Below are 24568 nucleotides of genomic sequence, written 5' to 3' on the forward strand. Positions count from 1 at the left end.
GTAGCTTTGCTATATCTGCCCAAATAAAGAAAAAAAAAAAGAAATATATAAAGGGACGGTTTGATGTAGCGACGCTGAGGCGCTCACTTGGCACAACTTAGGCTGGGTTCACACCACGTTTTTACAATACAGTTCCCGTATACATTTTCAATTTGAAAACCGTACAGAACCGTATTGAAACCCGTATGTATTGACTCTCCATTGAAAACCGTATGCCAAAAGATGCATCAGGTTGTGCCCGTTTTTGCGTCTTGTACATCTTTGTCAGTTTTGTTCCCGTACCCAAAACCGTAGCCTACCGCGGGTTTTTGTCCGGGTGAAGACCAGTATTTAAACGTATACGTTTTTTTTTTTAACATGGGAGTCAATGTGAACCGTACAGAACTGTATGTGCGTACGGTTTCATACGGTTTTTGACTTTGCACAGTTTTTTTTCTTGGAATTTCAATCAAACAAGTGAAACTTTATTCATAATGGAATGAAAAGTTAAAAACGTATACGTTTTTTTCCCCCTTAAATATGGATGCAACCGGACATCATTTTTCAAACTGTATATGGTTTTCAACTGTATACGGATTAAAATTTGTACACAGGTTTTTGATACAGTTTAGTCAGGTTTTGAGAAATCCGTTTTTTTTTTCTTTTATCAAAAACCTGAGACGGGAACTGTATTGCAAAAACGTGGTGTGAACCCAGCCTTAGAGTGATGTCACAATGGTTTTACGTAGGCCTGAGGGATCTCGACTCCTTTGAATGACAAACTCAGCTTAGCTACATCTGTAGACAAATGCATGAGTAAAAAAAAGTTTATTGTATCTAAATACGATGTCGCAAACAGACCCTGTACACAAAGGGTAAATGAGGAAGGATAAGTAAGGTCACTTACCCGAGTACGGACACCAAGGGTTTTGCTAGACTTGTGTAAGTTGTATAGAACCTGGTAGAAGTGATTGCAGCCCTGCTACACCGCCTCCTGCTGGCCACACCCCAGGTCACTCCCACAGCCTTTAAAAGCACGTGTGCTAGTGTGTAACACGAAAGTGTGAGCAGAATGTCATATGACGTCATGGATATTTCACGTAGAAAGTGCGAGAGTGTAGTCTATGGGCTGGAATACCTGTCATGATGTAGCAGAGCCGGCCATGAAATGAATTACATCATATAATGCACAAAGTCATCCTGTATAGCAGTGGTCTCCAAATGGTGGATCTCCAGCTGTTGCAAACCTTCAACCCCCAGCAATGCTGGGGGTTGTAGTTTTGCAACAGCTGGAGGACTACCCTTTGGAGACCACTGTTGTATAGGTTCTATATGGGTGCGTTCTTTAGTATCTTTACCATTATATCTACAACTGCAGTGACCTCTAATGGCCTCCTAAAAAACTGCAGCGGCAAAAGCATTCTTTGGGTTCCAAAGACTGTTCCAGGTTAAACCCCCCCAAAGGACGAGGGGGCACTCCCTACGTCTGGAGAAGAAAAAGTTTAGTCTCAAGGGGCGACACTCCTTCTTTACCATGAGAACTGTGAACTTATGGAACAGTCTACCTCAGGAACTGGTCACAGCAGGAAAAATTAACAGCTTTAAAACAGGATTAGATACATTCCTGGAACAAAATAACATTAATGCTTATGAAGAAATATAAAATCCCATCCCTTCCCCAATATCGCGCCACACCCCTACCCCTTAATTCCCTGGTTGAACTTGATGGACATATGTCTTTTTTCGACCGTACTAACTATATGTAACTATATGTATAGAAATACCGTACATCGACTATGACTGCCCCAAGTGCACCCACAAGGTGTAGACGGCTGCAATATGTTATACTGTTTCCAAAACGTAACCCCTTGAAAATGAGCCTATTGTTCTTTGTATTTTCATTATTTCACTCGTCCTCATATTCCGTCCTCATATCCCATTCTTATATGCCGACCTTATAGCCCATCCTAATATCTCGTCCTCATATCTCGGACCGCATATCCCATCCTCATATCTTGTCCTCACATCCTGTCCTCATATCCGGTCCCCATATCCCATCCTCATATTCCGTCCCCATATCCTGTATTCATACCCGATCCTCATATTCTATCCTTATATCCTGTCCTGATATCTCTTCCTCATATCCCGTCCTTTTATCCTGACCTCTATCTTGTCCTCATATCCCTTCTTTATATCCCCTCCTCATATCTCATCCTCATATCTTGTCTTCATAACCCGTCCTCTTATCCCATCCTTATATTTTATCCTCATATCCCGTCCTCATATCCTAACCTCATATCCCTCCTTTGTAACCAGTCTTCATATCTCGACCTCATATCATGTCCTCATTATCTCGTCCTTATATCCCATCCTTCTATCGGGTCCTAATATCCCGTCCTCATATTGTGGTGTCAGGAGAGGGTAATGTGCAAATTAACCTTTTTGTGATGCCAGGGCACAGTTGAGCAAGCTTTTCCTGGGCCAGGCATGGGGCAATGAATATGTAAGGTTACGATGCAAGGTTATGGATAAACTGACTTTACTGAGGCAGGATAGATGGTAAAATCCATTACAGCTCAGATTGGTACAAAGGGAGGTACAGAGTAAACCTTGGAAGCTTATTGCCTTGCTGGGACTTGGGCTTTGACGTTCACCTGGAGCAGGGGATTTGCTTTAGAAGATGCGTGGTTGCAGGATTAGACTTAAGGCCTCCTCAGAACACCTCACACTCTCTCTCCAGACTGCCTCCAGGCTGTACGTCAGCTTACAGTGAACTCTGAACTCAAATTTGAAGGATCCCCATTAGGCTGACAAGTCACCTGGTATACCACGTGCACACTCCCCTAACAAAAGGTTTTACCAGGCTTAAAGCAACAGGTACATAGAAAATGCTATAACATTAAAGGGGTACTCCGGCCCTAATACAACTTATGTAAGATGTATGATGGCGGGGGTCCTGCCGCTGGGGACCCCCACAATCTGTTATTGCGCACCCACCTTTGTGAGCTTTCCGCAGCGCTGGAGGCTCCGAGTGTGTAGCGTGATGACCATGGGGCTCGAGTATCATGACGTCATGACTCCTCCCCCATGTGACATCACGCCTCGCCCCCTCAATGCAAGTCTATGGGAGGGGGCGTGATGGTGGCTGGCGGGGGGCAGAGCCTGCGTGCGGGCCATAGAGCAGCCCATCTCCTGTGTGGCCAGGTGGTTGGACCCAGGCCTCTGTATCAGGCCCAGTGGTGTCTGTGCATGGAGGAGCGCAAGTCAGTCTTGGTGTGCAGCACGTGGAGGGCCATAGGTGGCGGAGGGGGAGTGCAGCAAGCCCCGCCTCTAGGGACAAGGCAGCTGACGATGGGTCCAGTGGTGTCAGAGGCATTGCGGCCGGGGGCAGTCGGCCCCTAGACCCTGCTGCGGTTCTACAGGATGGAGTTGCTGCTGGTGAAGTCCGAGGAGCGTCTGGAGTTACAGCCGCTGGGCAGCCTGCCACAGAGAGGTTGGGTGAGTGGACCACCAGCTCCAGTATTGGGGTGCGGGGAGGGCTTGTATGATTTGTTGCGGGAAGTGTGCGGGTTGTTGCGTGGCAGTGGGGGGGCTGCAGGGTCTCCGGCATCGGTGTGGAGAGCGCAGGCGCCGGTGACTGCGGTATCTGGGGCGTCAGGTAGTGGGGTTAGCAGGGCTGAGGGGGCGCCTGCTGCTGCCGGGAGTGCACCTCATCGGCACCGGTGCTTCCGGTGGTGTCGGAGGTGGATAAGTTGGTGGATGGGGTGCACTTGGCTGATTCGGCGACAGGGGAAGTTTAGGTTTGTTTTGAGGGCCCCTTGGGAGCGCATTTGAAGCAAAAGTGTGGAAGCGAATCTGGAAGGGGGAGTACGTGGGGATATTTTCTCTGCTCCCTCTTGAAAAGTTCAATTTGGATCGGGTGAAACCCGATGAGTCTAAAAAGGAGGAGGAGGAGGGGCGTCGGTATCGGTCTCGAACTGGCTTCAAGCATTCGCCATTTTGGCGAGCGTCATTGGGGAGCAGGTGCCAGAAAATAGTTTGGCGCTTTTTTGTTATCTGGATTCAGCAGGGGAGACCCACCGTGTTTATGGAGGCCACGCGTGACTGCGGTACGACGAGCAGTTCCGTCAGCGGAAGGTCGTCCGCCTGGTGCTGCGGTGGGATCACAAGGACATTAGCCTCTGGATGAGGCTCATGGCCGGGTCTAGAGTCAGGGGGGGGGGGGGTAGTGGGCACAACCTGGCACTGGCTTTGGCACATCCTGAAATGGTGCACAACAAGTTGTTCAAGGAGGTGGCACTGGACCGGATGGCTGGCCCATTTGCTTCCATGCCGTTGCCAGATTTGCACCTGTCCCATTGGGTCTGGTGCCGAAGAGGGAGCCTAATAAGTATAGGCTCATTCACCACCTCTTTCACACAGAGGGTGCGTCGGTGAATGATGGGATTGATCCGACTCTATGTGCGGTGTCCTACACTTCCTTCAATGGGGCATTGTTGTGGGTGCGATGGTTCGGGTGGGTTACTCTGATGGCAAAGACCGATATTGAGGCGGCATTCCGCCTGTTGCTGGTTCATCCGGACAGTTTCCGCCTGTTGGGTTGTGTTTGGGGGTAGTTTTTTTGTTGACATGTGTCTTCCGATGGGGTGCAGATAATGGAGCGGATTGCAGCCTTGTTTAGGGTGCCACTGGCTCCAGACAAGACGGAGGGGCCGGCTACTGTGATAAAGTTCTTGGGGATTGTTATAGATACTGTGGAGATGGAATGTAGGTTGCCGGAGGATAAGTCAGTGGAATTTAAGGGGGCTGTGGAGTCGGCGTTGAGGGCGCTCAAGGTGCAGCTCCGTGACATTCAGTCTTTGCTGGGTCGCCTTAATTTTGCATGCCGCATCATGCCCATGGGACGGGTGTTTTGCAGGCAGTTGGCGGCTACCCGGGGGGGGTGCGGAGGCCGTACCATTACCTTTGGCTTTCGGTGGAGGTGCTGGTGGATTTGGAGGCGTTTTTGGCACAGTACAATGGGAGGTCGGTGGTGATGGAGGCCATGATGTCTAGCTGGGATCTGGAACTGTTTAAGGGTGGCCAGAGGACTGGAAGCACAGCGGTTTGGTGTGGAACCTGGCTTTTCTAGAGCTGTTTCCTAATGTGGTGGCGGTGGTGATTTGGGGTGAGCAGCTCAGGAATCGCAAAGCTTGCTTCCGCTGCGATAACCTCGGGGTAGTGCAGGTGGTGAATGCACAGATGGCTGGTCGCTTCCGTGATGGCCCTTGTAGGCCTTGTCCATTTGGAGATGGTGGAGCGAGCAGTGGCTTTGTGGCGGGATGGCCAGGTGTAATGGGTCACAACCGGCGGATTGGTGGGAGCTGGAGGAGGATTTGGAGGCATGTTTGAGCGGTTGTTAGAGGCCGGGCCAACGGCTGTCCGGCCATGCTTGGAGTTGTAGTTTTGCAACAGCTGGAGGTTCACAGTTTGGAGGCCATTGCTCTAGGGCAATGGTCTTCAACCTGACACTCTCCAGCTGTTACAAAACTACAACTCCCAGCGTGACCGGACAGCCATGCTGGGAGTTGTAGTTTTGCAGAAGCTGGAGACCATCTGCTGCTACTAAATCCTATGGACCAACCTGTGGCCCTCCATTGTCTACTGTAGCTTTCAGTTGTCTAGATGTGTGGCAGCCACTGTGTGTTAGTAGATTTACCTTGATCACTTCATGACGCCAGGGCACCATTTATTCCATCCACGGTGCGATGATAGGAAGCAGTCTTCCTGGGCCAGACACTATGAGTCAATAAACACACTGATGTCAGGTTACGGTTAACTGCTGTTACTGAGCTTGTGAAGTTGGTAAAACACAAACAGCTGGCCTTGGTGTGAGAGTGCAGCGTACCCCCTGCGAGCCTTGTTGCTGTTCTGAGACTTGTGGTGCTTCTCACTGGATGGAATTGTAGAATTTGAGGTTCTGGTAGCTAGGGTTCTTCCAAGGCACTATAGACAAGGCACTATATCTGCAGGGACATATAGCTCTCCCGCGAGTGACACTTGTAGGATGACCAGTAGTAAACTGAAGTAATCCTCTGCTTAGGACACACGACTCAGCACATCTGAGCTAGGCTGTTGCTCAGGAGTCTGGATGGTACTTAACTGAACAATGTCCAGCACTAGACTAACTAACTCCTCCCCTGTACCTCACTATACAGAGGAAGCTTTTGGGGTCTCATTGGCTCACATGGTCACATGGGGTTTGCTGCTCACAATTTTAAAGGCACGGTAGTACATTAGACTTACATACATGGAATAATAACCAAATTAATTTAAAGGGGTACTCCACTGAAAAAGATTTTATTTTAAATCAACTGGTGCCAGAAAGTTAAACAGATTTGTAAATTACTTCTATTAAAAAATCTCAATCCTTCCAGTACTTATCAGCTGCTGTATAATCCACAGGAAGTTCTTTTCTTTTTGAATTTCCTTTCTGCCTCACCACAAGTGCTCTCTGCTGACACCTCTGTCCATGTCAGGAACTGTGCAGAGCAGGAGAGATTTTCTATGGGGATTTGCTCCTACTCAGGACAGATCCTAAAATGGACAGAGGTGTCAGCAGAGAGCACTGTAGTCAAAGGAAATTCAAAAAGGAAAGAACTTCCTGTGGATTATACAGCAGCTGATAAGTACTGGAAGGATTGGGATTTTTTTTTTTATAGAAGTAATTTACAAATCTGTTTAACTTTCTGGCACCAGTTGATTTAAAAGCATGTTTTCCAGTGGAGTACCCCTTTAAGGAAAATATATTATTTTATATTATACTATATAGTACAAAGGAACACCAGTGGGCGCAGCACTCTATGAGGCCAGGCTGCCCGATTCAGTCCTCAACCACGGGACAGCCACATGGGCTGGGACACCACAGATGCTACACCTTGCGGCATGCGCCAGGGTCCTAGTCATGGCATGCTGGGGTTGTAGTTTTGCTACAGCCGGAGAACTACAAGATGAAGACCACTGATATAGGCAAAGGCTTATTCTATGGAGGGTTTATTAACCCCTGCATGACAGTGTGAACAGATCCTTACTCTACTGCATGTAATACTAGGCTGTAGAAAAGGATCAATGAGGGAGATGTATCAAAACCTGTGCAGAGGACGTTGACCAGTTGCCCATAGCAACCAATCAGATCACTTTCATTTTGCAGAGGCCTTTTCAAAAATGAAAGAAGCGATCTGATTGGTTGCTATGGGCAACTGGTCAACTTTTCCTCTGCACAGGTTTTAATAAATCTCCCCCATAATAATTCCTATTTCCTCTTGTAAGTCTTGGCGTATGTTCTTGTTTCCGGTCCAGTCTGACCTGAAGGGCATTTCGTCATCCTTGGCTGGATGTGGTTTGTCTATATTTTTAGGATCACGTCCCCTGCTCCTGTCAGCTGTTCTTCTCCTGTCTGTCATTCAGCTGAATCCAAGGGCTACGCATGACAGCGGCCGCATGTGACTCCTCTATGACGCAGACACAGATGGACGTCGGCAACCTGATTACACCCACGTGCCATGGAATGAACCAACACCAACTAATGGTCTAACAGTGAATTAACTTTCTTTACTATGACTCCATAATTTATCTAAAGCAGCTTATAGAGGCAGCAGAGGTAGCACCGGGGCCCTGATGCCTAAGGGGGCCCAAAGTACATCTGCCACATTAGAGACCAGTAATATAATTGGGCCCAGAAGTCACAAGCTAGGTCTCTGATTTAAAGTGTACCTCTCATATCACAGAAAAAAATTATGCTTCCATATGTTACTCACAAGGTTATGCAGATGCTTTACATGTCTTTTAAGTGTCTAGCTTCTGCATTTAGCTCACAAATCCCTCTGTTCTGCTGCTCACTCATTCTGACATCCACTGCTCAGGAAGGGGCATATCCGGGCAGGCAAGCACTGAACCCGCCCTCACTCACCACGCATTCACTTCCTCCCTGAGTCTGCTGTGCAGTGCTGGGTCTGTTCATCCAATCACTGCAGGCTGCCCTGTAACCACCTACTCCCTTTTTTGCATGCTGCAGTCTGATAGGACAGGAATAAGCACAGAGGAGTGCTAGTCCCACCCTCACTTCCTGGACTTTGTTCCTGCCTGTGCTTCAGCTGGGGCAAAGATAATGCTGCAGCTGGACAGGATTGTGTTCTAGGTGGTATGGAGACCCCTAGTGATCTTTTTTTTTTAAGCCATGAATTCTATAAAAATGAGATAACATAGCATTTTCTTATGAAGTATATTAGAAAGGTTAATGTTTTGCCAAGATGTACAACGTATAATATGTTTTTTATTCTGACTGTGCCCATTTAAAAAAAAAAGCAACAAAAGCAACTCAAAAACAATGATGATAGAAGCGGTGACTCTGTTTAGCACTACAGTCCGGTGGCTGCTACCAAAAGGTGATCTGAAGATTACAAGTTATCTTTTAACCAGCAGACCTTATTCCAGCAGTCAGACCCCACACTGATCACGGTTGCCCCCCTAACCCAAAGATGACTCTATTCACAGTGCCCATTGGTCAGACCCCCCCAAGCATCTAGGTATTACCAAGATAACTCTTAATTTTGGGATAACCCCTTTAAATATTGTACAGCAGTATCTCTGAGAGTCTTCTGCAGAATATGTTAGATTACAATGACATCTAGTGGTAGAAAACAACATCCACGTCTCTCTTGATATACTGTATTTCAGTGTAACATTATTACAGTTTAGGGGCCCGTAGATGGGGAGATAATGTAGAGGTGGGGAGGGCACTGGAAAAATATAGAGTCTAAGATGTTTGTCCTGGCAGGTGCTGAAGAGATTACTAATGGGCTACAAGAAGTCAACATGGCGGTCTGAGTTGGATTGAGAAGATAAGGAAAGAGGACGACTGCGATCAGAGAAGACGTCAGCTGTAAGTCACTGGATGTAACTGTAATCACTTATGTGGTATACAGATCCTGTGTACAGATGATATCTACTTCTATAAGTTCACTATATGGGGGGAATACTAGTCTGTGTACACTATGGTGCATTAGTCATTAACTCTATGACAGCAATGTGTGTGGTAGTATTCTTGGTATACTGGATTTGGTCAGTAACAGTATGATGGTAATATGTACAGTGATAATATTCCTCCTTGTATACTGTTATTATTGGTAATATTTGTCTCAGTATACAGGATTTGGTCAGTAACAGATGGTAATGTGTATGGTGATAAACTGATAATCTTTACTTCTTGTATACGTAGAGTTACGTTGCATTATAATTTATGTAGAAAATTGTCTTATACCTATGTACCTCTGAATATATATGAATGCAGCATTGCCTATTTCTGTGTAATGTACTAAACCCTCAGGCTACATAAGCGTAGTCTATTAATCATAAAACAGCATTTTATAGCCAACACAACATTTCCTAGGTACAATCCTAATAACTTTGTAATGAGTTTTATTTGTAGTTCCACGTAATTAATCCATAGATTTGCTCAACAATAGGGTTCTAAAGTGGTAAACGCGGTTGAAAAGCATTAGCACTATTTTGTGGGTGAAAGGTGGGGCCCTCAATGTATAAGCAGCCCAGGGCCAATGGTATATGGCATTTTTGTCATATGTGGCTGTGGAGTGTGGAGTTTAGAGACCCCAGACAATAGACGCCAGAGTCTGGGGCCCAGACAATAGACCCTACTGCCCAGGGCCAGATCATCATTGGTGCTCCTGAAGCGCCTTCTCCGGGACCTGTGCCCGCAGGGGGCCCCCTGTCACATTCGGGACATTCCTATGTCCCAGTTACCTTTCTGCGGCCCTGCGTTAACCTTCAAAACGCAGGGGCCGCCGGGAGGTAGCGCACAAAGGGACGTCACTGACGTCCCGTGTGTGCGCCCATAGAAGAGCAGAGCGGAGCAATGAGGAGGATGTGCGCATGGTAAGTCACCAGTGGCACATCATCTTCAGTGTTCCGACCACCGCTCCTCTCTGGTCCCGGGGGGCCATAGCAGTAGATCGTGACCCCGGCCCGGAGGAGCAGTGGTCTCCAGCCATGCACTGTATATGGTTGAAGGCTGTATGTCTGTGGGGGAACTATACTGCACCTAATGTGGGGGAACTGTACTGCACCTAATGTGGGGGAACTATACTGCACCTAATGTATGGGAACTGTACTGCACCTAATGTGGGGAACTGTACTGCACCTAATGTGGGGAACTGTACTGCACCTAATGTGGGGAACTGTACTGCACCTAATGTGGGGGAACTTTACTGCACCTAATGTGGGGGAACTGTACTGCACCTAATGTGGGGAACTGTACTGCACCCAATGTGGGGGAACTGTACTGCCACGGTGGCAGTACAGTTCCCCCACATTGGGTGCAGTATAGTTCCCCCACATTAGGTGGCAGTGCCACCTAATGTGGGGGAACTATAGTGCACCTAATGTGGGGGAACTGTACTGCACCTAATGTGGGGAACTATACTGCACCTAATGTGGGGGAACTATACTGCACCTAATGTGGGGGAACTACAACAAAATGTCGGGGAACTGTACTGCCAACCTAATGTGGGGGCATAGGCGTGCGCACGGGGTGTGCCGGGTGTGCACAGGCACACCCTAATCACCGCGGCCGCGGCCCGCTGCTGCAGGACTTTTTTTTAAATTTTTTTCTCACTACTAAACCCCAGCCCCACCGGACATCCCCGACATCACCAGCCCGAAATACCCCCTCCCCGCCCCCCGTCACAGCAAACCTAGCTTTTCAGCCATCCAGCCGCATCTCTAATAGCTCCACCCCATGTTGGAGGAGGGCGGCATGCAACGCTGCACTGACAACATACACACCCTCCCCTCAGTCTCGTCTTGCTGGAGGAGCTTCAAGAAAAAATTGTCTGTGACACTGTGAGATTCAGTGCCACCTGCCTCCCCCCCCCCCCAACCACAACCACATTTGCGGCTGCTATTTTGCTTACTTCATCCTGACGAGGAGCGCTGCTTCCTCCCCCGAAGTGCCTCTCTCTGCCTCAGCTGACAGTGTCTTCAAATCAGGGTAAAAAGGTCACAAATATCGGCCATTCCTGTCCTCAGAGCCTCAGCCGGACAGGGAAGAGACACTGACCTGGTGAGGCTCCTTTCATGTGTGATCTGTCTGCTAAAATGTGTATCTAATCCCCCAGTGTGTGATCTGTCTGCTAAACTGTGTATCTAAACTCCCCATAAGTGATACTGTTTGAGCTGTGTATCTAATCCCCCTTGTGTGATCTGTCTGATGAGCTGTGTGTCTAATCCCACTTGTGTGATCTGTCTGATGAGCTGTGTATCTAATCCTCCCATGTGTGATACTGTTTGCTGAGACCCTGTATCTAATCCCTCCCATGTGTGATACTGTTTGCTGAGCCCCTATATCTAATTCCCCCATGTGTGATCTGTCTGATGAGCAGTGTATCTAATCCTCCCATGTGTGATACTGTTTGCTGAGACCCTGTATCTAATCCCTCCCATGTGTGATACTGTTTGCTGAGCCCCTGTATCTAATCCCCATGTGTGATTTGAGCTGTGTATTTAATCCCTTTATGTTTGATATTGTCTGCTGAGCTGTGTATCTAATCCCCCTATGTCTGATACTGGTTGCTGAGCCCCTGTTTCTAATCCTATAATGTGTGATACTGTCTCTATCTAATACTGTTACACTGTCTGCTAAACAGTGTGTCACCCCAGTAGTAAGGAGATTACATGAGGAGGAGGTTTGTTACAGTGTGTCACCCCAGTAGTAAGGTAATTACATGAGGAGGAGGTTTGTTACAGTGTGTCACCCCAGTAGTAAGGTAATTACATGAGGAGTAGGTTTGTTAGTGTGTCACCCCAGTAGTAAGGAGATTACATGAGGAGGAGGTTTGTTACAGTGTGTCACCCCAGTAGTAAGGAGATTACATGAGGAGGAGGTTTGTTACAGTGTGTCACCCCAGTAGTAAGGAGATTACATGAGGAGGGGTTTTGTTACCGTGTGTCACCCCAGTAGTAAGGAGATCGCATGAGATGGAGGTTTGTTACAGTGTGTCACCCCAGTAGTAAGGATATTACATGAGGAGGAGGTTTGTTAGTGTGTCACCCCAGTAGTAAAGAGATTACATGAGATGGAGGTTTGTTACAGTGTATCACCCCAGTAGTAAGGTGATTACATGAGGAGGTTTGTTACAGTGTGTCACCCCAGTAGTAAAGAGATTACATGAGATGGAGGTTTGTTACAGTGTGTCACCCCAGTAGTAAGGTGATTACATGAGGAGAAGGTTTGTTACAGTGTGTCACCCCAGTAGTAAGGAGATTACATGAGATGGAAGTTTGTTACAGTGTGTCACCCCAGTAGTAAAGAGATTACATGAGATGGAAGTTTGTTACAGTGTGTCACTCCAGTAGTAAGGTGATTACATGAGGAGGTTTGTTACAGTGTGTCACCCCAGTATTAAGGTGATTACATGAGGAGGAGGTTTGTTACAGTGTGTCACCCCAGTAGTAAGGAGATTACATGAGATGGAAGTTTGTTACAGTGTGTCACCCCAGTAGTAAAGAAATCACATGAGGAGGAGGTTTTTTACAGTGTGTCACCCCTGTAATAAGGTGATTACATGAGGTGGAGGTTTGTTACAGTGTGTCACCCCAGTAGTAAGGATATTACATGTGGAGGAGGTTTGTTACTGTGTCACCCCAGTAGTAAGGTGATTACATGAGGAAGGGGTTTGTTACAGTGTGTCACCCCAGTAGTAAGGAGATTACATGAGGAAGGGGTTTGTTACAGTGTGTCACCCCAGTAGTAAAGAGATTACATGAGGAGTGGGTTTGTTACAGTGTGTCACCCCTGTAGTAAGGTTGGGCGTGTCAAAGGGCAGAGCCAATGTGTGGGGTCAAGGGGGCGGCAAAATTAGCTTTTACCCAGGGTGCAAAAAGTTCTTGCACCAGCCCTGATCATGTATGCTTGTTACTGTCTATTATATGTAGGCTCACAGCTAAGGACTACATCCCCATCATGTGTGATTGTCTATTATATGTAGGCTACATATAATAGACAGTCACAATCATACATGATGGGAATGTAGTCCTGAGCTGTGAGCCTACATATAATAGACAGTCACAATCATACATGGCAAAAACTAATTTTGACAACCCTTTGGCTCCGCCCATTGAACCCCTTGGCAAATATAAGATCAGGGGTAGAATTAGTCCCGTAAGCCTCATGGTAAATTCTAGACTTGTCCTCCTCCCTACAATTATAACTGTACTGCACCTAATGTGGGGGAACTATATTGCACCTAATGTGGGGGAACTATATTGCACCTAATGTGGGGGAACTGTACTGCACCTAATGTGGGGGAACTATACTGCACCTAATGTGGGGGAACTATATTGCACCTAATGTGGGGGAACTGTACTGCACCTAATGTGGGGGAACTGTACTGCACCTAATGTGGGGGAACTATACTGCACCTAATGTGGGGGAACTATATTGCACCTAATGTGGGGGAACTGTACTGCACCTAATGTGGGGGAACTATATTGCACCTAATGTGGGGGAACTGTACTGCACCTAATGTGGGGGAACTATATTGCACCTAATGTGGGGGAACTATACTGCCAACCTAATGTGGGGAAACTGTACTACTAACCTAATGTGGGGGAACTATACTGCACCTAATGTGGGGGAACTATACTGCACCTAATGTGGGGGAACTGTACTGCACCTAATGTGGGGGAACTGTACTGCACCTAATGTGGGGGAACTGTACTGCACCTAATGTGGGGGAACTGTACTGCACCTAATGTGGGGGAACTGTACTGCACCTAATGTGGGGGAACTGTACTACTAACCTAATGTGGGGGAACTGTACTGCACCTAATGTGGGGGAACTATACTGCACCTAATGTGGGGGAAATATATTTCCATCCTAATGTGGGAGATTTATACTGCCAACCTTATGTGGGGGAACTATGCTGCACCTAATGTGAATACAAAAATATAAATTGTACTATTCTGATCCCTATAGCACTTTTATTTTTCTGTATATGGGGATGTATGAGGTCATTTTTTGTGCTGTGATTTGTAGTTTTTATCGGTACCATTTTTTTGCTTTTTAGATATTTTTTATGGTATTTGAAGTGACCAAAAATGTGCTAATCAGATTAGTGCTATGCAAGCAGGAGTGTGTGTGTGTATATGTGTGTGTATATATATATATATATATATATATATATATATATATATACATATATATATATATATATATATATATATACACACACACACACACACACACACACACACACACACATACATAAACACACGCGTGCGCGGAGTGAGTTTGTGCTTTAGGGTGCACACCCTAATGCAATAGGCTGTGCACGCCTATGTGTGGGGGAACTATACTGCACCTAATGTGGGGGAACTGTACTGCAACTAATGTGGGGGGAACTATACTGCACCTAATGTGGGGGAACTATACTGCATCTAATGTGGGGGAACTGTCAGGGGGCCATCATAATGAAGTGTTCCGTCTTCCAGGCAGCCTTAATCTGGCCCTGCTATTGCCCACTCCTTGTGATGTTACTGGGAACATAAATATCCATATGGATGTTATCTTTTTTGACTATAAGAAGATTCACAGACACTTGGCAGCATAATACAAAAGGAAATGTTGAGATCAGAAGCGCATGACAGTCCTGAACTGATCAATTACCATCTGCACTAGAAATCCTTGTGACTTCTGCTCCGAGGCCAAATCCTTCCTCACCCTGTAACTGGGACGGCTGGAAACTCTAAACTGGAAATGAAGATTGTTTCAAAAACAGATGGGTTCCTTTTGGCCATCACACTTCTGGTGTCTTCATCTTTAGGCCATGCTGGACCATTTCATGCCCAGTGTAGACTAGATTGGTATGTATCCTCATGTGGATATACTGTATGCTGTGTGTGTATGATACAGTAACATGCTTTATTACACTGCAATATAATAATACCCTGCTGGCACTATTAATAATGGGGGCTCTTCATTGGCTTGTTTATGGGGACATACTAGTAATACTGCTTATAGCGAGCATTCTGATGGCACTGTGTAGAGGGAGGATTCTTGTGGTACTGTTTATAGGGGGTCTTGTGGTGGAACTGTGTATAAAGGATCTGTGGGGATCTTCTGGTGGCACCATTTATAGGGGATCTTCTGATGGTATTGTTCATAGGGGTCTTCTGGTGGCACTGTTCCTAAGGGGCATTCTGGTCGCACTTTTTATAGGCCGCCTTTTGCTGGCACTATTCATGAGGGTATTCGGGTGTCACTGCTTATGTTGGCATTGTTTATGGGGACATTCTGGTGGCACTCTATATTGGGACATTCTGGTGACACTCTATATGGGGACAGTCTGGTGGCACTCTATATTGGGACGTTCTGGTGGCACTCTATATTGGGACATTCTGGTGGCACTCTATATGGAAACATTCTAGTGGCACTCTATATGGGGACATTCTAGTGGCACTCTTTATAGGGACATTCTGGTTTCACAGCTTATGGGGACATTCGGTTGACGATGCTTATAATGCTTATTCTCCTGGCCCTGTTAATTAGGAGTACTTTGCTAGTGTTGTTAATAGGGGGTCACTCTGATGACATTATCACAATGAACAACAATGGGTTTCTCTTGTCAGTATTTATATATATATATATATATATATATATATATATATATATATATATATTATACACACACACACACGTCTGTCATGTACAGACCAAGGGACCAATTTTCCAATGGCACAGGGTAAATAGCAGTAAAAACCCTCTAAAAGTAAAACCTAACCTTTATTCATTGTTAACCAAATGAATTGTACCCTATAAAATCTTTAAAAATCCCACTTTCCTTGCTTCCCATAGTTTCGATAGGATCATATGCGAATCTACCATGAAGACGGGAGGGTCCCACATAAAGTGACTTGTGCTGTAAAGTATTGTACTGTACCACAATTAGTGGTTACTCAAACAAAACAACCTGGGTCACGATGATGGTAGTCACCTCCCAGTTTACAGAATAATGGAAGCACACTCTGCTACCCTATGGCTAGACATATATATAGTATAACATACAAAAGTATGTGATTGATAGCTGTGTAAATAGACACCTGCCACACAGGACTGTGAGGGGTAGTATGTATAAAGGCTTATACTCCATTTTTTTGACACTATTTTCTTTATATGTTCTTTTTGCGACAAACAGTTGCACCAAATGCTTTAGAACATTATCATTGAATTGACGGTGTTAGTAGGGACTTCAGTTGAAATCATGCATTGGTTTGGAATTTGTTCATTGCGACTTTTCCAAGGCAGAGGTCTGGATGAATATCCCTCTAATGCACAAATTAAAAACAGCAAGGCCCTGGCTGTGCGAGCTTTACCTCTGTAAACTAGCCAAAGTCAGGGGCGATCAGGTCCATCCAACATCCTGACATCGTGCGTGCCTCAATGCATCGGGAGGAGCCAATGGGCGGGGTCAAGGGGCAGCAAAATTAGCTCTCGCCTAGGGTGGCAAAAATTCTTGCATCAGGTCTGGTAAGACGTAAGACAGGAGTCAGTATAACTGAAGCATCAGACTACACGGAGTTTGTAGTCTGTTACCATAGAGACACCTATGTCTGTATGGGAACAATAGAAATTTTCCTTTAACCCATTGGCAACATCGGGCGTTCAGGTACACCCTTTTCCCCTGGGACTTAACGTCCATGGGCGTAACGGTACACCTTGAAGCGTTAAAGGAGTAGTCCAGTGGTGACTCAGTGGTGAGCAACTTATCCCCTATCCTAAGGATAGGGGATAAGTTGCAGATCGCGGGGTTCCGACCGCTGGGGCCCCCTGCGATCTCCTGTACGGAGCCCCGACAGCCCGCGGGAAGGGGGCGTGTCGACCTCCACACGAGGCGGCGGCCGACGCGCCCCCTCAATACAACTCTATGGCAGAGCCGAAGCGCTGACTTCGGCAATCTCCGGCTCTGCCATTGAGATGTATTGAGGGGGCGTGTCGGCCGCCGCTTCGTGCGGGGGTCGACACCCGCTATCTGGGCGGAGAGCCGAGGCCCCGTACAGAGAGATCGCAGGGGGCCCCAGCGGTCGGCCCCCCCGCAATCTCAAACTTATCCCCTATCCTTAGGATAGGGGATAAGTTTTTCACCACTGGACTACTCCTTTAAGTAACTTTGAAGTGAGCACAGGAGCTGTGCTTGCTGAAGCGAGCGCAGCTCCTGTGCTCGCTTCAGAGTTACTTAACGCAGTAAGTGTCGGCTACCATCAGTGTCCAGACACTCACTGCAAATGACAGGCAGCAGCAATCCCACTACTGTCCATCATTAACCCTTTAGACGCCATAATCAATGCCAATCACGGTGTCTAAAACTAAAGTAAAGCTTGCCGGTAGTTTAGTGGAGCTTTATTGCCATAGGCATAGCATTATACAGTGAATGCAATCTAATGATTGCATATGAATGTAAAATGAAAAATAAAAAAATGTCTCTAAAATTATATAACCCCCCCCCCCCCAATAAAAAATAAATCACCCATTTAAAAAATAATTTTTTACATATTTAGTATTGCGGTGTGCATAAATGTCCAAACTATCAAAATATAATGTTTATGATCCTGCACCGTAAATGGCATAAATGTAAAAAACAAACCAAAAATACAGATTATTAATCTCATCATATATATATATATATATATATATATATATATATATATATATATAATTAATTAGTGTAGATACAGGTGTACTGAGCACTGCCAGTATAGCAGGTTCTGTAGCTCCCTACTGTGCCGTTGCAGGTAACCTTACCCGTGCATGACTGCTGGTTCAACATGCGTTGGTGCTGGCTCAAAATGCGGTTGCAGGACGCTAGCGGACGTCTAAAGGTGCGACAGCTGTTTATATCGTTTTTTTATATAGTTTTTCTATTATTGTACTACTTCAAAAAAAATTATATCTCTAAATATATTATTCATAGAAGTACAGATGCACTCACCACGTCTTGTTGAAAATCTTCATTTATTCTTCATGCATACCACAAGACCATCGCAGCCAGTGATGGGAGTAGGTGCAGGATGCTGCAGACGTCTAAACGTGTGACAGCTGTTTTACCCACTCATGGGGGCTTCATCAGACCACACCTTACTGGCAGGTGTGGTCTGACGAAGCACGCATGCATGGGTGTAACAGCTGTCACACCTTTAGACGTCCGCAACGTCCTGCACCTACTCCCATCACTGGCTGCAATGGTCTTGTGGTATGCACCGCAATAAATGAAGATTTTCAACAAGACATGGTGAGTGCATCTGTACTTCTATGAATAATATATTTAGATATATAAATTTTTTTAAGGAGTACAATAATAGAAAAACTATATAAATTAGGTATCGTTTTAATTGCACTGACTTACAAAAGAAAGATAATGTATAATTTTTACCATAAAGTGCACTGTGTAAAAATCAAATACCCCAAAAGATACAAAATTGCTGTTCTCTTTAAAGTTTCTGCACACAAATATAAATTTTTTGGTTTTGCTGTATTTTGTGGTAAAATGAAAAAATGTCGTTACAAAGTACAATTGGTCGTGCAAAAAAAACAATCCCTAATATGGGTTGGTAGGTGGAAAAATAAAAGAGTTATGCCTCTTAACCGGTCCCTGACACAGGTCATACAGGTATGCCCTGGCGTCCTGGGACTTAAAGGGGTACTCCGCCCCTAGACATCTTATCGCCGGGTTCCCCCTGCTGGGGACCCTCGGGATCTCCGCTGCGGCAACCTGCTATCATTACTGCACAGAGCATGCTTGCTCTGTGCGTAATGACCGGCGATACATGGGCCGGAGCATCGTGACGTCATGGCTCCGCCCCTCGTGACGTCACGGCCCAACCCCTTAATGCAAGTCTATGGGACGGGGCGTGATGGCCGCCACACCCCCTCCCATAGACTTGTATTAAGGGGCAGGCCGTGACGTCACGAGGGGGTGGAGCCGTGACGTAACGATGCTCCGGCCCCTGTATTGCCCGTCATTACGCACAGAACGAGTTTGCTCTGTGCAGTAATGATAGCGGGGGATCGCAGCGGAGATCCCGGGGGTCCCCAGCAGCGGGACCCCGGCGATCTGACATCTTATCCCTATCCTTTGGATAGGGGATAAGATGCTAGGGGCGGAGTACCTGTTTAAGGACCCAGGGCAGGGCTTACCTGTACACCATGAAAGTTTCCATTCACCGCCGTTACCCGGGTGGTTAAACGGAACGGGATGCCTGCTGAAATCTCTCAGCAGGCATCACGTGTAAACCCCTGGGGGGTCCTGAGACTCAATTCAGACCGGTGATTTGCGGCGATTCCGGGTCAATCGGGTCTCCAGTGACAGGTTCCACCTCACGATCGCGTGATTGGTTGGTCCGGACGACCAGTCAATCACGTAGCCTTCTGGGCAGTGATCGAGCGGCGATCAGGGCAGTCGGGGGTCCCTTACCTGTCCATCGGGGCAGGCGGGGTTCCCTGGCATCGACGTCGAGGGTCCCTGGCAACGACGGTGGCGGTGGGGGTCCCTGGCGGTGGCGGCAGCGCACAACACGGCTCAGAAGTGAGAGCGCCATGTACATTTGAGGGGTGGTTACAGAGTTACAGCGGTTCTGACATAAACGCAAAAGAAAAACACCCACATGTGACCCTATTTTGGAAACTACACCCCTCACAGAATCTAACAAAGGGTATAGTGAGCCTTAACACCCCACAGATGTTTGACAAATTATCATTAAAGTTGGACGTGAAAATGAAAAAAAAAATTTTCTCACTAAAATGCTGTTGTTACTTCAAATTTTCCTTTTTTATAAGGGGTTATAGGAAAAAAAATTTTAACAATATTTTTTCTGAGTAAGGGAATACCGCATATGTGGATGTAAAGTGCTCTGCGCACTACACGGCTCAGAAGAGAAGAAGCACCATTGGGCTTTTGGAGAGAGAATTTGCCTCTAATTGAAGGCCATGTGCCCCCCATACACAGCCCCCATGGTGCCAGAACAGTGCCCCCCCCCCATGTGACCCCATTTTGGAAACAACACCCCTCAAGGAATGTAACAAGGGATGCAGTGTCTGACAGATTTTTTGAACAGTGGTCCATGAAAATGAAAAATTAAATTTTTCATTTGCACAGCCCACTGTTCCAAAGGTCTGTGAAACGTCAGTGGGTTGCAAATGTTCACTGCCCCCCTTATTACATTCCATGAGGGGTGTAGTTTCAGAAATAGGGTCAATTGTGGGGGCATCCACTGTTTTGGTAGCACGGGGTCTTTGTAAATGCACATGGCCCCCGACTTCCATTCCAACCAAATTCTCTCTCCAAAAGCCCAATGGCCCTCCTTCTCTTCTGAGCCCTGTAGTGCGCCCGCAGAGCACTTTACATCCACATATGGGGTATTTCCATACTCAGTAGAAATGGTGTTACAAATTTTGGGGGGCTTTTTCTCCTATTACCCCTTGTGAAAGTAAAAAATTTGGTGTAACACCAGCATTTTAGATAAAAAAAGTACATTTTTCATTTTCACATCCAACTTTATCAAAAATTTGTCAAACACCTGTGGGGTGTAAAGGCTCAATGTACCCCTTGTTACGTTCCTAGAGGGGTGTTGTTTCCCAAATAGTGTGCCATGTGTTTTTTTTGTTGCTGTTCTGGCACCTTAGGGGTTTCCTAAATGCAACATGCCCCCCAAAAAACATTTCAGCAAAATTTGATTTCCAAAAGCCATGTGGCTCCTTCTCTTCTGAGCATTGTAGTGTGCCCACAGAGCACTTTATGTCCATACATGGGGTTTCAAATTTTGGGGAGCACTTTCTCCTATTACCTCTTGTAAAAATGGTAAATTTGGGGGAAAAAAATGCTTACAGTGATAAAAAATTTACACATTTACATATATGATTTTAACGAAAAGTCGGCAAACACCTGTGGGGTATTAAGGCTCTTTGAACCCCTTGTTACGTGCCTTGAGGGTTTTAGTTTCCAAAATAGTATGCCATGTGTTTTTTTTTTTTTTTTTGCTGTTCTGGCACCAAGGGGCTTCCTAAATGCGACATGCCCCCGAAAAAGCATTTCAGCAAAATTCACTCTCTAAAATCCCAATGTCGCTCCTTCCCTTCTGAGACTTGTAGTGCACACGCAGAACGCTTGACTTCCACATATGAGGTATTTCCTTACTCTAGAGAAATTGGGTTACAAATTTGGGGACTTTTTCTCCTTGTAAAAAAAATTATAAATGAGTCTACAAGAACATGTGAGTGTAAACAATGAATATTTTGAATTTTCTCCTTCACTTTGCTGCTATTCCTGTAAAACACCTAAATGGTTAACAAACTTTCAGAATGTCATTTTGAATAGTTTGAGGGGTGCAGTTTTTATAAGGGGGTCGTTTATGGGGTATTTCTAATATGAAGGTCTCTCACATCCACTTCAAACTGAACCTTGAAAAGTTCTGATTTTGAAAATTTTGTGAAAAATTTGAAAATGACTGCTAAACTTTGAAGCCCTCTAATGTCTTCAAGAAGTAGGAACATGTCAACTTTATGATGCCAACATATTGTATATGTGAATCAATATAAAATTTATCAAAGCTAGAAAAATACTAAAATTTTAAACTTTTCATGAAATTTTGGAATTTTTCACCAAGAAATGATGCAAGTATTGACACAAATTTCCCATTATGTTAACGTAGAATATGTCACCAAAAAAACTATCTCTGAATCAAATTCATAAGTAAAAGCATCCCAGAGTCATTAATGCTTAAAATGACAGTGGTCAGATGTGCAAAAAATGCTCTGGTCCTTAAGGTCATAATGGACTTGGTCCTTAAGGGGTTAAAAGGAGAGGAGGAAAAAACATAAATGCAAAAATGAAAATTTGCTGTGTCCTCAAGGCCAAAATGGGCCATTTCCTAAACCCCTTAACGACATAGAAAGTAAATGTACGTCCTGATCTGCTGAGACTTGGAACACCAGGATGTACATTTACGTCCTATATATGACACGAGCACAGGACTGGTACTCGCATCGTGCACAGCAGGTCCCGGCTGCTATTAGCAGCCAGGGACCCGCCGGTAATGGCGGACATCAGCGATCGCGCTGATGTCCGCCATTAACACCCTCAGATGCCGTGTTCAATACAGATCACTGCATCTGCGGCAATTCAGCACTTTAAATGGCAGATCTAATCACCTGCAGCACAGCCGCGGGGATCAGATCAGTCAAGATGGCTGACGGAGGTCCCCTCACCTGCCTCAGTCACCCGGCATTTTCTTTACTGATCTAACATCGAGCAGACCACAGAAGAAGATCGCCGATAATACTGATCTCTGCTATGTCTCTGCATAGCACTGAACAGTATTGGCAATCAAATGATTGCTATAAATAGTCCCCTATGGGGGACTATCCCCAAAAAGCATAAAAAAAAAAAATTAATAAACATATTTTGTAGTGCTGCGTGCATAATTGTCCGAACTATTAAAATATAATGTAAATGATTCCGTACAGTGAACAGCGTAAACATTAAAAGAAAAAAAGAAAGTCCAAAATTGCTGTGTTTTGCTCACATCACATTCCAAAAAATAAATAGATAAAATGCAATTAAATACTCAGCTATACGCAAATTTAGTACAAAAAAACCTACAGAACATGATGCAAAAAATGAGCTTCATACAGCCCCATTTAAAGTAAAATGGGAAAGTTATAAGTGGCCAAAATAGAGCAATTTTAAACGTTTAAAGTTTGAGTTTTTTTTTTTTTAAAGCAGTTCAATAATAAAAAAAAGTATGTTATCATGGGTATCATTTTATTCGTATTGACCCAAAGAAAAAAGAAAACATGTCATTTTTAAGTGAACAGCGTGAAAACAAAACCCTCCAAAATGTGCACAATTTCAGTTTACTTTTCATTTTCATTTGTGGTTTGCCATACATTTTATGGTAAAATAAGTGATGTCATTACAAAGTACAATTGGTCACTCAAAAAACAAGCCCTCATATGGGTCTGTGGATGGAAAAATGTACATTCCATACCCACTTGATTCCCACATAGAACTTTCCCCATGTTCCATATACTCTCCAACTCCATTCATCCAACCATCCCCCCCCCCCACTCACTTATCTTACATCCATCTTTTCCTTTCTTTCCTTTTTTCCATTGCCTTTTCCCCCCTCTTTTCTTGGCTTTCCTGACATTTTCCTGCTATTGTCACTATATTCTCACCTTTCCTCTTTTAATCTCTATTGTATTCCTTCTTTACTCCCCCTTATCTATTCATATACTCATTCATCTATATTTTCTCTCCTTGCCTCCCTTCTTTTCTCATTGTTCTCGTGCTCTTTTGCCACTTCACACTGTCTCTATTATGCCTTTCCTTACATTACTACACCTCTGCCTCACTGTGACAGCGATGTGGAACGCAGAGGCGTTCCACATGACGCACTTCCGGTCAGATGATCGCACCGGCCGGACTCAGCGTGAGGAGCGGCACCTCCTACTTCTACTCCTCCGGTTAGTTTCCACACACATACAAACCTGCATCCCATTATCCTCCATTCTCCATCCTTGCTTTTCCTTTTTTTTTTTATTTCTATTCTCATCCTTGTTGCTTAATAGTCCTGGTGATGTCACTTCCGGCTTCCCGGACCAGAAGTGAGCTCCGGCACCCCCATTTAAGCCTCTGCCTTCACTAGCCTCTAAGCCACATGCGACCAGGGCCGGCCTTTGGGGTGTGCGAGCTGTGCGGCTACACAGGGCGCCATAGCAACAGGGCACCATACCCCCATGAAAACTTGCGTCCGCTTCTCCCCCAGCCCTCCAAAGAGGAGGGCAGAGCAAGGGGAGAGAGGAGGTACATGCCCCCTCCCACATCTCCCCTCCCTGAGCTCGGGAGGAAGCAGGTCTTTACGGGGAGAAAAAAGCCAGAGCAGAAGGGGAGAGGAGGAGCAGGGGGAGAGAGGAGGAGCACAGCTCCCGCATCTCCCCTCCCCTCGGAGGACGCAGGTCTGCACGGGGAGAAAGAAGCCAGAGCAGTGCTCCTCATCTCCCCTGCCTGAGCTCTGTCTGTGTTCACTGAACAGGATGACAAAGTGCACTGGCTGGGGATTCATACACTGCAGGGGCTGGGGAATAAATCTCTGACTTGGGGTGATTTCTATGTGAGAAGGGGGGGGGGGGGGGGAGGTGCACATGCTGGGAGTTGTAGTCCCTGTTATGTGTGTGTGTGTATGCTAGTGGTTCCCAACAAGGGAATGCTCGGAGTTGTAGTCCTTGTTATGTGTGTGTGTTTGCTAGTGTTTCCCAACCAGGGAATACTGGGGGCTGTAGTCCCTGTTATGTGTGTGTGTGTTTATGCTAGTGGTTCCCAAACAGGGAATGCTGTGAGTTGTAGTCCCTGTTATGTGAGTATGCCAGTGTTTCCCAACCAGGGAATGCTGGGAGTTGTAGTTAAATTATCTGTAATGAAAAAAATATATATTTTTTGCAAAGATTTTTTTCCCTCTTTTGTGGATGTTTATGGGGTAATAGGG

General features: G+C 45.7%; 1 protein-coding gene across 10 annotated transcripts in view; it reads right to left on the bottom strand.

Annotated features, from left to right (window-relative positions):
• STEAP1 (STEAP family member 1) overlaps positions 1-24568 on the bottom strand; it is a 265974-nt gene that overhangs the window by 43540 nt on the left and 197866 nt on the right. For 3 of the 10 annotated variants that reach the window (XM_056519155.1, XM_056519154.1, XM_056519156.1), the window contains exons 1-2: positions 5678-6109; positions 887-1117 (exon numbers count right to left, since the gene is read on the bottom strand). The exons of 1 other annotated variant lie outside the window; for it this stretch is intronic. In XM_056519155.1, coding sequence (XP_056375130.1) covers positions 887-1068 — 182 coding nt within the window. In that variant the 5' untranslated portion in view covers positions 1069-1117; positions 5678-6109. Of the gene's footprint in view, positions 1-886; positions 1118-5677; positions 6110-7323; positions 7355-7927; positions 8502-24568 lie in introns of those variants that run through there. 6 more of the 10 variants (XM_056519161.1, XM_056519160.1, XM_056519159.1 and 3 more) reach the window with 6 other exon arrangements.

Source organism: Hyla sarda, chromosome 5, assembly GCF_029499605.1.
Source record: "Hyla sarda isolate aHylSar1 chromosome 5, aHylSar1.hap1, whole genome shotgun sequence".
NCBI classification, from domain to species: Eukaryota; Metazoa; Chordata; class Amphibia; order Anura; family Hylidae; genus Hyla; species Hyla sarda.